Source organism: Rhynchophorus ferrugineus, unplaced genomic scaffold (genome assembly GCF_030347505.1).
Source record: "Rhynchophorus ferrugineus isolate W39M unplaced genomic scaffold, kcgeb_rfMv2 rfM2, whole genome shotgun sequence".
NCBI lineage: Eukaryota > Metazoa > Arthropoda > Insecta > Coleoptera > Curculionidae > Rhynchophorus > Rhynchophorus ferrugineus.
The window spans coordinates 85,114,079-85,131,298 of NW_027472581.1; the positions used below are offsets into that span (position 1 = coordinate 85,114,079).

The 17,220-nt window shown below is 33.3% G+C and overlaps 1 protein-coding gene across 1 annotated transcript in view; it reads left to right on the forward strand.

Annotated features, from left to right (window-relative positions):
• LOC143191537 (kinesin-like protein CG14535) overlaps positions 1-17,220 on the forward strand; it is a 660,599-nt gene that overhangs the window by 626,293 nt on the left and 17,086 nt on the right. The window contains exon 11 of the mRNA XM_076396712.1: positions 16,319-16,537. Coding sequence (XP_076252827.1) covers positions 16,319-16,537 — 219 coding nt within the window. The remainder of the gene's footprint in view (positions 1-16,318; positions 16,538-17,220) is intronic.

A 17,220-nucleotide genomic window follows, 5' to 3' on the forward strand; every position in this document is an offset into this window, starting at 1 on the left:
GATTTATCGAACAAAAATACGACCAATAAAAGACAAACTAATAAACCATAAAACAATAATTCAAGAAAAAAAGTACCTACCCGCAAAACAATAAACCAAATGACATGATTGAAAGAGAAGAAACCCAACCCTCCGGTTTACATTTTAATTTCATTTTCGTGCGGTAGTAAGAGAACTGAAAAAAAAACAGCAACATTCCGATTTCTTGGTAAGGGTGAAATTAATTATTTTTTAATTTTACCAGCTAACGCCTGCTGGTGGTCGAGGGGGGACCGAAGTTGATCGGGCGGGAAGGCCGATTCTCTGTTCCTTTGACTACCGTAATGAAATCGTAAATTATGCGAAATTAAAAATTTCGGTTTTATTATTTTTCTTTTCTGTTATTTTCATCGAACCGGCGTTCGATGTTATTAAAACAATTTTCCGGCTTTCGTTTTATACTGATTGCTTAATTGTGGGGAATAATGATAAAATTCTGAGCAATTTTTAAATAGTAACGAACGTTATAACTGGATTTAGAGTTTGAATATTTGGACATCATAATACATTTAAATAATGTAAAAAATATAAAGTTTATTAATATTAAAATTTAAATTGAAAATACGAAGACGGTGGTGAATCAATCCATATTTTACATACCATACCACTGCATTAGTTTTCAAAGATCCAAGTTGGCTCTGACTTTTGTGAGTGTCTAATGGATTCGGTGGTTGGCGAAAACTGTACAAAAATGGTCATTATACATATAAAATCGAATCATGCTGTCATGCGCGTTGTGCAACATGGGGCGACTTTAATGGACCCTATCTGCCATATTCACCAGATGTTGGTAATTGCTAAATATTTTATTCAAATCGATAGCGTTAACTTTAGATTTGCTTAAAGTGTTGCCTATATGACTTTTAAATGCTCAATGCGAGATACCGATTGACAATATTTCTGCTACTATTGGAGACAACAGCGAAGAAAAATACTGAATAATGATGAACATAAATATTATTCATAAAATATGAATAATATTTTTATCCCATACAGTAACAATGCTAATCATGTTGGGGTGAATCTTGATGGAAAACATCTTTAGAAGGAGCATATCAAAAATAGAATAAAAGAATCGTAATTAAAAGACGAAAAATATATTAGTTATTTGAAGGAAATCTAAATTATCCATATATAATAAGTTAGTGCTGTAGAAGACACATTGCTTCACAAATATCTCCAGATTTGGCATATGTGCACTATGCTGCATAGACAAGAATAAGCTATAAACTATATATTTCCTTCCTTTTCTAAAGGCGGTACATTCTTTTCGAGTTGATCCATACAGTCAATCAAGTCAAAAGAACAAAAAAATCTAGAATATTTAGATGCTGTGTTACATTAATAATTCTACAGTAACAATAATTAAATTGTTTTGTTATTCTCGGTGGTTTAACATATATTGGTTTTAAAATTTGGAAGAACAAGGGTAAGTGCAGAATAGAAGGTTAAATTTTTAAAAGTTATAATATCCGAACAGTATCAATTTTATTTATTTTAGCTGCCAAATTTATAACACATTATTTTTCGACGACATCGAATAGGTATCAACATTTGCCAACATTTAATGATAACAAGAACAGAGAAGAAATTGATTCTTTTCGTGTTGGAAGTAGTCAAGTCATTAACGAAGTTTGTCCATCCAGAATAGTAGCAAACATTGTAGTAACTGGTAATAATTAGATATTTATTTTAAACAACATATTTTAGTAATGATTTAATTTTTATTTTATAACTGAGAATGTGAAAGAGAGAATCAGAGAAGAAGAAATTAGACAGGCAATATTATAAAATGAATAAATCTGCTAATAAAAGTACACCTGGACCAAATAAACAAAATATAAAACTATCAACGACACCCTTAGGATCTAATGACAAGGAAAATGCAATGCGTTATTATATAAGAGTGTATGTAAATAAATTATTGTTTTGTAAAAATAATTATGTATTGACTGCGATTTCTTTTAGCTTAAAAACACGATCATCCATTAGTTTTTAGGCTAGTAAATAAACAAATCGAAAGCTCGGGGCAGTGAATTCAATAATGGGATTTTTGTGGATCAAGAATAGTAGCAAAAATTTCATTAGCGATCATAGTTGATCATATTTGGAAATTTTTAGGAGAATACCACTGCTTTCAAATATAGTGGTGGCTTTTTCGTTTGGTTTTAACTATATTGGCTGGGTTTGATCTAAACGATTTTGGTCTTTTTATGGTAATAAGTTTTTATAAAAATAGAAAGGCATATAGATATTATTTTTGTTATTTCATATTATTTCATAATAATTTTTTAAATAAAATGTGTTATTTAAAAAAATTTCAATGTTCATTTCCCCCTTATATATAGTGGAACATTAAATCAATTATTTATTAAATTTGTGTAGATTTATTTATAAAAATTAATTTATATATAAAAAAGTAAGTAAACGAAGCTGTCTATATGTATTCGCCAAACTTTTATTTTCTGTTTCAAAAATAAATATAGCCGGTAAGAGCTTGCGCCAAATCCGGGGATATTTGTTGAGTAACATATCGTCAACATAATACAAATATTTCAGCATAAAGTCCTGAGAAGTAGAGTGGATGCGCAAAAAATGCTATAGGAACAGTCACTTACACCGACAGGACCAGGACACACACTCATAAGAAACAAACTGTGTAATCTTTTGTAGTTCTGTAGTGAAGTGTACTAATTGGTAAAACACTGAAAAGAGCTAGAGACTAAGTAAGGGCTAATGGACCTAAAAACCAAGTCTTTAAGTAACTGTAGAAACAAGTTTGCAAGTTAGTTAACAACAACTACTAATAATATAGTAATTAATTTAAAAAAAGAATATTAATATATGTTTAATTTTTTTTTCTAAATTAGTTATGACACATTTTTAAAGCCAGAGTATTCTCTATGCAATTATCTTTATTCTGATATACCCCAAGAAAGTTTATAAACAACACATTGCTCTGAGAAAGACAGTATCTATCATCACCAAATCCAGTGAATTACACAAAAGTGCCATTATAGTAGCCCAACGGTATATTCTGATATTGCTTCAGATGTTTTTACTATTAAGTTCTTGCATGTTTTTCCTTGAGCTCTTATTTATTGGTAAGTGTTAGTGTAAACAAATATTAAACAATCGATTTAGTATTATTGAGTAATAACTAAATTATTCAAAATTGTATATTCATTCTTACTTTTGTTGTTTGATATGAAGAAACCTGATACTGAAGTCCATTAAACACTTTTAGAAAGTGACGGTGATTTTGCTCCATCATATATCAAATACCGGCTTCGGCCTCAAGAGTTTAAAAGGGATAATTTTAATGTTGATGACGATCAACGGTCTGGAGTGAGAAAATTGTTTGAATATTGTGAATTTCAACTTATTGGACAAAAACTCTGGCACTGGCACAGATGGGCAGTTGAGATGCCAGATGTTCACATCAGTATGTATTTGAAGGCGGTATTGCCATGTTTTCAAAAAGGTGGAGAATGAACTTTTGACTTTTTAAAATGAATAATAAATTATTTAATATTAACTATAAATAAACTCAGTAATTTAATATTTAATAAATATCAAGTATTCCATAATAGTTCCTATTAAATATAAAGAATACACATTTCACCTTAATAACATCATTCTTAGGACAAAAAAACACGATGCTTCTGGATCATCTCTGAATGAGAGGTTCAACGATTAAGGCATAATTATTCAAATAAATTCAGGTAAATTTACAACTATGGAAGTTCAGACAATCTAGTGCATAAAATCCAACAAGACGGACTTCATTTTAATTTGCTCTGTTCCCGAACTTATATTCCAATTTCTAAACTATCAAAAGAACGGGCTTTTAACATTTTTTTGCCCCCGAAGCCGTCGGAGTAAACGACGCTCGTAAACTCCTTAACTAGTTCATCGTCTTCAGGAGTTGTTCCAATTAGATTTTAATTACTCATAAATCTTGATGGCGTTTGCCACCAATCAATGAGTGCTACAATACGTCGCAAATTCAATTTCGGATGCTTTCATCTTCCGTTTCCGTGGCTGTTTTACTTTCCTGTCCAACGAGATGGTAGATTTAGAGTGTGCTATTTTAATAAATGTGTGGCGGTCATAATTTATAATCTCCAGGCCGTAAAAATAGTGAAATAATATTAGAATATTAGCGTATATTCTTTGTAAATACAACACCAAACTATAGTTTAAATTTGATGATAATATATAATATATATTAATATATTAAGTTGAAATTAATAATGACTTGATACAGTACTGCTTTTAAGGCTTCTTAAAAAAGTCGGTTTAGAATTGAATGAAAGAAAACAGAAACTGAAAACATCTGAAATAAACAATACCGTTCTTTATATTTAACAGATGATCAATCAGAATTATATATTCATTAAAAAATAACAAGATTTGATTCTAAAACAAGGATAATCGATTTTTTAATTTGAATATGTGGCTTGATAATTGGACAGCCATAAATGGTGTACAGTTTTTCTGGAAGAGCATACTTAAATAAACTTAAAGATATTAAAATATGTTAGCTAGCGATGGAGGCGTCTATACACACTTCATTGGCATCGCGCACATTTAATTGTTTGGCGAATGCACTCGGGTGCATTGACATTCTGTCAGAGCAATTTACACTGACAGCTTGGATCACATCCGTTATCCTTTCCAGGGGAAATCAGAGTTTGGTTTGGAACCTCCGAAGGAAGGTTTTGATTTTGACTCTTCCTCAATGCATAACTGTTCAATATCGCGCCTGTTACGTCACTGGCTGGACCAGACAGCATATAAGTTCTTGTATTAATATTGAATGGTGTAACGACTGGGTTGTCTTAGACGTCATCGACCTGCTTTGTAACAGATAAAAACCGACAATGTCCTTTTACATCGCCGTTCAACAACTCTCTCCGTAAAAGAAAGTATTTTTTAATGTAAATTAAAAGTTTTTGTGTTTTAGACGCCTTCACATTTCTTAACTGAAATTCCTTCAGTTCTTCAATTTCCTTGTTTGTGTCCAGTCTTCTTTCTTCGGCTGGGTTTTTTCAGTTCTTCTGAACTATTTCTCTGATACATTCATCCAAGATTCATTCAGATTACCTTTTGATTCAGATTTTCCTCCTCTCCATCTTTGCTTCCCATATTCGCTTTACCAGTCTTGCGCCTTTCGTCAGCTGTAATTGTCACCAACATTTCAACGCATTATTCTACTAATTCAATATCGGGGTCTTCTTATTTCTTTACTTCTCATGCTGTCAATTGTTACTGCACCCTTGGCTCTTCTAAGGTATTTCGTGTCTGCTTCTTGTCTTAGTTTTGTCTTTAGTCTTAGTCTTGCTTTGTATTTGATTTGATTGCGACATTTCTTTTTATTTATGGTTTTTCCAATTATTCATCAATTTGCATCTCGTGGCTTCAATTGCTTTCGACTTCGATCTCTTCCATCACCATAATTTTTGTTTTGTTTTCATTCATTGTCGTTCTATATTCTCTTAGTATCAAACTACATCTGATTAATACTCTTTGCTGTATTATAGCCAATCAGTTGTTATAGACACATTTTTTTTTTATTAATTCATACAGGTCTTAGTCCTGCTTGAGTTCTGAAGGTTTTTGATTTCATGTTATCTGCAATGGCGCATCAGTATTTTTCGGATATATTAACAATAATTATTAACTTTCTAGAATTTTATATATTTATAATTTAACTTATTTTTAATTTTCAGTTTGCATATCTTTAACTATTTTAATATACATATATTTAAAAACAAATGAATAAGTTTAATTTCCCCAGCGATCTCTAAACAAGGTGACCTCGTCGGCCGCAGACGTTCGACTCGGCGTCAAGATTAGTTTTAATTAATTTAGGCAATTATCCTAATATTATGCAGGCCTTTGTTTTATCCCGCAACTTACAGTGTTTCTCTCGAGTACCAGAAATTCATTAAATTCATTTGGGGAAGCGAGGGGAGGCTCGCGCCTACAGATTTAAGAGAGGGCGCTGGAGAGTTGGCACACACCGCCACAAAATGTATAGAGAGTACAGAAGGGAATCTCCCATGCGTTAGTTGCGAAAAAGCTTAGCATTCTTTTCACACTAGAGGGCGCGAGAAATTTAAAATATATTATTAATAACAAAGGATCTTCCTGTGGCCGAAATTCGACTAGAATGTATTAGATTAATCATGTCTTATAGTAGAGTAAAAGGACTAATTTAAAACTGATATGTTACTAAAACTAGTTTTCACAGTATTTTCAGTATAAGATCAGAAATATATTTGATACATAAAAATTACTACGCCACTGAACATTATAACAAAGTGTCATAAGTAAGGTCGTTTTCAGAACTGTAATAACTTAGAGCTACAAAAATAAGTATACATGATCTTTCTTTACTTTTATGTTATAATTATAAGTATGGAATAATGAGGAACTAATACATGTTGTTATATTAAAACCAAAAATATATGAATAAAACAATTTTTAAATTGATATGTGACTTTAGATTTAGGTATAGTAATATCTCCATATCTTGGCCCCAGTGACTATTTCCTGCTCTCAGATCTCAAAAGAATGCTCGCTGGGAAAAATTATATATATATATATATAAAAATTCATGGATTTTTGACACGGTGCATTGTCTTGATGAAGCAGCACTTTCTTTTTCTTCAAACACGGCCGTTTTTCGGCGATTTCGGCCTTCAAATGGCTCAATGACGCTATGTAATAGTTGCTGTTGTAATATTTGATGGTCCTTCCTTTTTCAAGGTAGTCAATGAAAATTATTCCATACGCATCCCAAAATACAGACGCCATAACCTTGCCAGCCGACAATTGCGTTTTCCCACGCTTTGGAGCGGGTTCATCATGTGCTGTCCACTCTGATGACTGTCGATTAAACTTCGGAGTGAAATGATGGACCTATGTTTCATCCATTGTCACATGTCGATGCAAAAACTCGGGTTTATTAAGCTTGATCATCTTCAAACACTGCTCCGAATCATAAACTCGTCGTTGGTTTTGGTCAAAAGTGAGCTCGCGCGGCACCCACTTTGCACAGAACTTTCTCATACCCAAATATTCGTAAATGATATAATGTACACGTTCAGTTGATATCTTTATAGTGTCTGCTATTTTATTCAATTTCAATTTGCGGTCATTCAAAATCATTTTGTGTATCTTTTAAATGTTTTCGTCGGTAACAACCTCATTCGGGCGTCCACTGCATTTACCGTCTTCGGTACTCATTTCACCACGTCTAAACTTAGCATATCGATCCTTGATGGTTGATTTTCCTGGAGCAGTGTCCAAAAACTCGACTTCAGGCCAAATTTTTGCTACAACGGTATTTTTTCCCTTCAAAAAGCAATGTTTTATCAATACGCGAACCAAAAGTTGCTTCATTCAATATGCTATAATTCACAAACTAATGATACGACAGCTGTTTGTTTGAAAATATTTCTATACAATGTCTTTATGTAAATATGCTGCATGGACTTGATGTAAAAATATTTCAGTATATTCTCTATATAAATATTGTGTTTTTCACTCAGTCCTTTTTTCGGATTTGCAAAAAAAAATTCTATTAGAATATAACTTATTATTTCTAAATGTTTCCCAATTTTTATTTACTCGGTATATTTGCTATACTTGGTATCTTAGTATATTTGCTATACTTTAAGTGAGTTCCCAGCACTGCCTTTACTATTGTAACATATGTTTGATTATTGCTTTTTAATTTCATGGGGCTAAATTTTTCCGTCGCGGGGCGATATACGAAGAAATATTTTACTACACTAACATCTTCAACTCCAGTTATAAACAAAGTATATACTCTTGAGCAGAGCTTGCCAGAAAACTTTTGCTCCATCAGACTATTAATTGAAATAAATGAAAACATAAATGCGCCAAACCGAAACTATATTCTCTTTTCTGTAACCTCTATTTAAGATCCCCTTCAATATTCCATATATTTTGTGTTGTACTCTGTTGGAGTTGGTAAAAGGACGTTATATAGGTGTCTGTCTCATCACATATCAACGAGCGAATCCGATCAAGTGCGTAATGAGAAGGAAATAAAAGGATTAATGCGGTTCTATCGGGCAAAACATAAATGTAACAATAGACAGGCGCGGTGTTGCTTTTTTTCTCTCCTCGTTCGGGCTTTAAGTGCCCATTTTCCTTTCTCGCGAGCGATCCGGCAATTTGCCGCGCCATAATTAAAAAGCGTCGTGGGCCTTTCGTCGCATCCGCGAGTACCCGTCTCCCTTTGTGACTATGGGTTTTCTTCTTTTTCGCCGAGAGAATGTACGGATACGCGTCTCGCGAAGTGCAGTCGCGTACGAAACATTAATTTTCGCTTTTCGGCGCGACATTGAAGCGGTTTTAAAAGCAGCAATGATAAATTATAACCGGCCACTAAAATTATAGTCGATCCATTACGGGAAACGAATCAAAGAACATATAATTACCAGCAATTTTGTTACTACAGATTTGCAGAGAATGGACTAAATAATATGAACATCTGATATATATCTCTCTGTTTTATAGTATTTCTGACATAGGAAAAGAATTGTGCCTTGAGACAATATAAAAAAAATCACATTCGGTCGAATGACTTGTAAAGTTAAGTTAACAGAAAACACCTGGCTATTAAAAAAGATACCTAACAGGCTTGTGTTCGAGTATTCCCGATAATGAGGGTTTGGGTTCAGCCTTGGGGCTAGACGAAGCGTGTAAGAAATTATACCCGGTAGATGACCACGTATGGTGGCCAAAACCATAAACTTCAAGAAAGACTGACTTCGGGGAATAATCGAGAATTTTTAAGAATCCGCAACGCACTTGTTCCACGCGGATGGTTTTTGCTGAGAGGTTTCTTGCCGAGTCTTTCCCTCTCCGACATTCTAAACGAATCAGGATGAAGTAAGGGGTTTCTTGAGGCAGCGTTCTCAGCGGCCAGAAGAACTAGATGGAGGAGCTTCAGGGATAAAACACGATGCGTCGAGAATGTGAATCAGAATCAAAGAATTACATAACGAAGAGCAGAATGTCAGAAATAAGACCATAAGAACAATATATATAGCCAAAGGACAGTTAAAGGTCTAGAGACAGAATTACAAAATAAATCAGAACAGATTAAGGTCGAGAAATGAAAGTAAAAGAAACGGAACTGTGAGAATCTGAATTAGTCAAAGAACACGAACCAACAACAATCAGTGTGAAAAACAGGATAAGAACAACTAACAAAGAACTAAGAACAGAACATCAGAATTAAAAGAAGAACAGTCAGAACAGAAATAAGCATCAGAATTAAGAAACAATAAAAAGACAACACTAATCAAAGAACAAAAAATAGAATTGTTAAATGCTTATTTGTCGTATGTATAAACATGCGATGGTCCGATGACAGAATCAAAATTCGCCTTCACGCAAACACCAATCAAAAGCGCTAAGAAACATTGACGTCACTTACAGTTTCCTAACCATCATATCCGCATTCAAATGTAAATAAATCGAAATTGTATCGATAACAAAATTTCTTAAAAGTTTTATGATGATAATTTGAGGATACAAATGCAAATGTAAGAGGGCTACCAACATATTCATTTTACATAATTAATAGTAGCTACAACACCAAAAAAACCCTTTAAATTAACAAGTAAATTGAAAAGTCCCCAGCCCGACACATAAATGGCAGGAACACCAGGAAACTGCACAGGAAAATCAACCATCAAGGATTGGTATGCTAGATTTAGACGTGGTGAAATCAGCATCGAAGACGATGAACGCAGTGGTTACCCAAAAGAGGTTGTTACCGACGAAAATATTTAAAAAATCCTCAAAATGATTTTCAATGACCACAAATTGAAACTGAATGAAATAGCAGACATTCTAGAGATATCAACTGAACGTGTACACCATATCATCCACAAATGTTTGGGTATGAGAAAGCTCTGCGCAAAGTGGGTGCCGCGCAGGCTCACTTTTAACCAAAAACAACGACGAGTTGTTGATTCGGAGCCGTGTTTGAAAATTATAAAGCGTAATGAATCCGAATTTTTGCCTGGATATGTGACAATGGATGAAACCATCAAAAATGGCTCCATCATTTCACACCGAGGTCCAATCGACAGTCATCCGAGTGGACTGCACACGATGAACCCGCTCCAAAGCATGGGAAAACGCAACAGTGGACTGGCAAGGTTATGGCGGCTGTATTTTGAGATGTGCATGGAATAATTTTCATTAATTATCTTGAAAAAGGAAGGACATAGCGTTATTGGACCGTGCTGCTTCACCAAGACAATTCACCGTGTCACAATTCAGTGAAAACATCCAGGTGGCAAAAATCCATGAATTGGGCTTCGAATTGCTTTCTCATTCACCGTATTCTCCATATCTGGCCCCCCGCGACTATTTCCTGTTCTTAGATCTCAAAAGAATGCTCGCTGGGAAGAAATTTTCGTCGTATGAAGAGGTGGTCGCCGAAACTGAGGCCTATTTTGAAGCAAAGGACTATTTTGAAGCAAAATCGTACTACAAAAATGGTTGAGAGTTGGAGGGTCGCAATAGTCAGTGTATCACCCTTGAAGGGAATTATGTTGAATAAAATATACTGTTTATTTACCCAATATTTTGAAATAACATATTTGAACTTCATTTTAATAGTATTACAATCTTATAAGCATTTGCAACTCTAATATATTTGTATTTTGTATTATATAATATTTAACTATTTTATTTCTCTTGCTATGTATTTATATCTGTTTAAAAGATTTAATAGTGGCAATGAGCATCTCTTCTATACTTCAAGGGACCTTTTAATTTCTTTTAGTTGTTGTACTCTATCTATATGCTTTATATAGTTGACTTTCTCCTTTGACGGATGAAGGTAACCTGTGGTTTTCTATTCTTCTTCATTATACGTTCATTTTATTTCGAATGAATATACCACCGCGGTTTTTTCGTGTACTTCTTATTGTTTATTTATCAATCCGGAGCAAGGCGCTTCTATTTGCGTGTAGAGGCACCTGATTATTAATTTTATTCATTTAATTAATTAATTATATTATCTATATTTACAAGTATTCATTTCTCTCTCAATATAATTATCTACTTTTACAATTATCTTTCTTAGGATTATCACTACCGGCACTTCCAACGTTGCCACAACTTTTCCGATAGTTTAATACGAATTATGCTTCATTACTTATGGTAAATAACATTTTGTTAGCTCCAAAAATAACAAATTATACACCAATAACAAATTAAACTGACGTTAATTTTACTATCCTTTTTTTATTCAAAGAAAGATCATTGCGTGTTTCCACCTTTTAGAAATATTGATTTCAGTACAATGGGCGTCATCGAAAGAATTTTAAGACAAGAAAAATAATAGCTGTACAAATCATAACAAAAGTAATGTCAAGGGATGAACGATATTAATATTCTTAGATAATGCTTTGATTTTCGCGGACCATCATAACATAAATTTATTTTAAATCAAACTGTATAAAAACTGTCTCAAATAATAGCACGAACAATAATAAAAACGTGAAAAGAAAAATGAAAAAAAAATAAGTTAACCTTGTTTTTATGGAACATTCACTTAAAGCAAAAAATAACGTAATCTAAATGCAAAAATTCTTTGTATCAATAAAGGAAAAACTCCTAATGAAATCCTGATTATGTTATAATTATTATTAAGCCTAATAAACTTAGATAAATCTTAACAGTAAATCGTCGAAAGAATCTCAATGTATATCAATTCCTACTGTCTCGAGCACTTGCGTTGAACTTTAATTAGTACACGACCTCTACTTCCGTATTATTTTACAAAGAAGTCCCATAATTGTGGGTTAATGACATAAAACAAACCGCCCCTCTGCCACCGTTACCCGGCCACCGAATTCCTCCAGTCCAACAATGGGCATGCTAAACGTTCCTGGGTCAAAATATTAGCCATTTTGTATATTAATACGCCACGTAGTAGTTTTTGCATAGGTATACGTTAAAATTGTTCGTCAAAATTATGTTGTAAAATAAATTAATATATTTTATCGACATTTTTAAACTAACTTTTCAATAATACTAAATAAGTGTAATCCTCAAACTTAACAGTTTTTACTTAGATACACGTTAAAATAGGTGTTTAAAACTATGGTGTAAATCAAATTAAACGTTTTTAGTCTATTTTGAAACATTTTCTCGGTAATTTATAGTATATTTATACATTCCTCAATATTCAGTAATGTTAACACTTTATTTTAGTTAACACAAGTTATTTATTAAAAATACACACTTGTATGATTAAAATTATTTATAGGTTATTTATTTCAAAAGAATTAATTAATTAAGAATAATTAATTGTGTGTGTATTTATTTTTTTAATAATCATCTAATAATAATATTAACACTTATAAAGTATATAAAACTGCCTAAATATTATCATATCATTCATCATTTGTAATTAGTTATTACTATTAAAAATAGTTTCAATTAAGTAGTTTATTCAATGACTTAAAATGTTTTAAAAACTTTCTTATAATATTAGCAACAACATGGGTTTAGACTCATGGATTTAAACATTAAAAACATTTTTTTTGCAACAGAAAATCTATTCAACTGATCTTTATATATTTTTACGTTCTAAACACGGAAATAATATGGAAAAAAGGAATGCTATTCAATGCATTTCAAGTTAGTAGATCTCCGTAGCAGACTCTGAAGACTTGTCTCTATGGGATCCAAAAGTGTCTATAATTACAGTTACTCTCATTATTTTGTTTTCCTATATTTCTAACTAGAGTTTTGTTCCCAAATTTCTGTACCACTGTCAATGGTTTTCCAGATATTTGTCATTGACGGCAAAACTTATATTTTATCGCTTTGAACGCTTATATAATTTAATTGAAGGAACCAAATTAACAGAATAAATAATTATTGAATGTTTGTTTAGTAAATAAATTATGTTAATTAAATGAAGACAATTTTTCAGCTCTGAATTTGTCTAAAAACTATTTTTAGAAAGTTGTAGTGCTGTTGGTGACAATTTTCAAATCAATTTTTATTTAACACTCTTTAAACAGAAATATTATTAACTAATTTTACACTATCGTAGCCCTCCAGACAGATTCCGATCGAAGGTGATATTATTTTGAAGAAATATAATAAGTAATTGTTTCACAACATATTTTTAAATTTATAGATAAACTACTTTCCTCAAAATTAATTTACTACAGCTACAGTTAAAATGTTGCGAATAGATAATTTAATGTTACATAAGAGAAATAACTTTTAAATATTTAAATTTTAATAATGATCGAATATAAAAGCGGTGAATCATACCTCTATAAATTATGACAGTCAATTAATATCAAGCCTATACACTTTGAAAGAGTTTACAACATATTACGGTATTGTATATTAAATTGCATCAGATACACTTGCAACTAACTTTATAACTTCTTCTTTTTTCAGTATATGTTATTTCGTCGAGGTGTGAGCAAAAATTGTTCAGAATTTCCGTTCGTTGAAACTGTCTGAATTTGTACTGAGTAAACCGCATTTGCGAGAAATGTTACTTTTTACCTCTATTTGAAGAAAATAAGACACAAAATGCTGTCTGAAGCTAATAACAACCATGCTCCATCGATTTCACCATGTGTTTCATAAAATTCAACTATTTAAAAGTCGTGATTTTGACGATGACAATAGCGTTCAAAACAGGAAAAAAGTGAATTTTGAAATTGAATTGTCGATAAGCATTGACTACAATTGATGCGTCTGAGCCGAGCACTGCGCAAAAAGCGACAGGAATTCAAAATATACATAAATGTTATCCTTTAGTATGACAACGCTCGCCCATATGATGCAAATCCGGTAGTAAAATGGGAAGAGCTACCTCACCCACCATAATCTCCAGACTTTGCTCTTTCTCATTGCTATCTAGTCCAATATGATTCATGATTTGTTCAAGTAGTGCTAATAAATCCAAGTTTTGTATGAAAATACCAACGAAATAGTTCGATTCGTTGATATCCTCGAAAGATGCATCGTTCTTTCGAGATGAAATCCGTAAATTTCCAGAAAGATGGGAAGAAGTAGCAAATATCTATGGACAATACTTTGAGTAAAACACATTGTACCGATTTCTCACAATAAAGCTTCAAACAAAAAAACACTTCAAAACTGATGTATATGCCTGATACCTACATACTATATTAATAGTAATAAAAATACTAGTTGAATCAAATTAATTTAACACTACAAAAAGTATAATAGATATTTGAATTTTATAATACATTTTCTGTACTTTGCGATAATCAAACTGTTTTATGCTAATGTGATAGATGATAAGTAACTATCATCCGAGATACAGCAGCAATCAAACTGGACAACAAATCAAACTGAACCCAATCCAATAAATCATATATAGTAACAAGAAAACTATATTACCACAAATATTATCCGGTGTTGGAACTATAATAAGACAAATAAATTGCTATATTATTGCTTCTATAATATTGAAGCTATCTCGTAACATATAGAGATTAAAGTCTAAATAATCGATGGAAAATAAATCACTCGAGTAAGGGTTCTATAATAATCTGTACTGCGTGAAGTTTTCTCTGATATTTCAAGATAAATACGCAAAACAGAAAAGTGGTTTGTGTTTTATATTGTTCTGAATCGAACGAAACCAGAAAAAAAAGTAAAAAAACCCGGATTATCAACCAAACGCTAAACCTCCCCCAATACCGAGCCACCATCACGCTAGCATGTCATTCTGGCCGACGGAATTCGAATGTGTATCGGGACCAGTGATCTCGGCACCAGGGGGCGGGGAGGGGATCGGTCGGTGGCGGGCGAGGGGAGCCGCGGCCCACCTTAAATATAAACAAAGCCAGGTGATGAATTACCCATCAGGTCGGCTTCTTAGATTCATCGCTCACCCGGTGAAAAAGCCAACTGGCCAAGAAACGCGACGGAATCGTGCCTCGACCTCCTCGCCTCGATGGAGCTGTTTCTGTTGGGGGAGATCGGCGAAGTGTTAGGCCGAGAGGGCGGGAGGGGGAGCGAGAATTAAAATAAAACGATGTTAGCAGTCTCGTGTGGTGTTTTTATTGCTGTTCCTCCGACCCCACCTCACGGAAACAACAATATTTTGCAGTATTTGGTAAATTAAAACGAGGGAAAGCATAAACGTCGTTCTTGAGGCAAAAATAAGGCTTAATTAAGGATATTTCGATTAGTTTATAAAGTACAAGAAGTTAACGCATTTTGGAACACTTAAAAGTAATTATTGTTATTAAAATTGTTACGTTACTTGCTTAGGATCAGGATCATAATTTATTGATCCTTATTTCTGCATTAACAACTAAACAGTTAGTAACAAGCTAAAAACTAAACCTTCGATATTCGTTATTTCGTGTTGAAAATTGAATCGAAATAAACCAGTACATATTGATTTCGCCAACAAATCAAAGACAAGCCAGTATGTTATATACTGAATAGTGAACGAGTGAGACGCGTTGGTCTGTTTTCTAATGGATAAGAACCTTCAGTGTCGCTTTGTATCGCCGTTCAACAAGTCGCCTTTTCTTTCTGTATAATAAAACAATTTTTTTAATAAAATAGTTTTTGTTTTCTAAACCATTTCACAGTTCCTAACTTATATAAATCAACAAGCAATCCCGTATATAAATAGAGACAAATATCTCGGCACGACCCTTAATGCCAAACTTAGGTAGACGCTACATGTTAAGAAAAAGTGTGAAATACAAAAGAACTAAAGCAGAAGTGTAATATAATGTACTGGTGTTATTGGATAAATATTTACCAGCCCTATACATATAATAAGTTTTTGGTGTTCAACTCGGGTTGTGATACATAATATATATAGTGGTATATAATATCTATTGCTTTGGCTGGTGCCAAAAGAACGCTTTTTGTGTTAAAAATAAGTTTGATTGCTTTTTACTTTATGATGGGTTCCTGATTTATTTTTTGAAATTAGTTCAATTTTTTTTGTTAATAATATTTTATTCATCATGCAGTTGGCCTTATTTCTATATAGTTCTTGTTCCAGATCATTTTTTACAAATAAGTAATTTAAGTTTATTGATACGAACTTAGAAATAATATTTAATTAGAAATAATATTTAATTTATAATTGGGAAAAAAAACAAAAACAAAATATTTTATTGTCAGTATACTAAAAAACGTATTTCCATCAGAATGAGTAATTATAAATTTATTTTTGCAGATTCGGAGCAGTCTCCAGGCATGTATCTTCGGGACGATCCCCTGTTCGGCAACCAACCACCTCACTGCGAACTCCGGGTACCATCGGCCGAGAAGGCGGCCCATTACTTGGACGCCGCCATCGAAAGTCGAAGCCCAGCCACCCGCGATGACTGTCGTGACTCGCACTTATTGTTTACCCTTCACGTTTACCAGTATAGCGTCGCGGGAAAAGGAGGAGGTTAGTATAACGATGCTTTGGGAAACCCCGAAGACAATTAATCTCCGCCCACGTCTTTAGCAAAAAATTAACGAATTTTTCGGGCGGCCATTGTTGACGTAGATAATCGGAAATTCAGCGCGTTTTAATAAAGGCTCGGATAAGGGCGAAAAAAAATCGGAAAGTTCGTACGGCCTTCTGGATGGGACCAAAGTTGTGTCGTGGCGGCTTAACGAGAAATTTTCCAGGCAAAATCGTTGTGTATCAGATTGAGACGGTGGCAGCCGCGGGGCATCGAGGACGCAGATTAGAGAACGGCGGAATAGTCGACGACGATGGAGCAGCGACGGGTGGGGTGGGACGAGGTGGAAGACGGGCGAACGACGAAGCGTCCAGAGGCAAGTTTTTAAGTAGAAAGGGGACGATAAGAGGACTCAATTATAATAAATTCGCATCCGAGCCGTGCCAACTTCGTTGCGGAACCGGCGAGAGTGAAAAATGTGTCGAAGGAACTTCACGGGACAGAAGAACACAAACCTATTCAAAGAGATTATGTGTACTTTAGAGTAATAACAATCATATCTTAAGCATACATCAGTATGTACAAATTACAAAGACAAAGAAAATGTTACCTATCCGTATAAAATATAAATTAGAGTAAAACTAATCTACTTAAGTTAAAGTTAAAAATACACTTTTACACT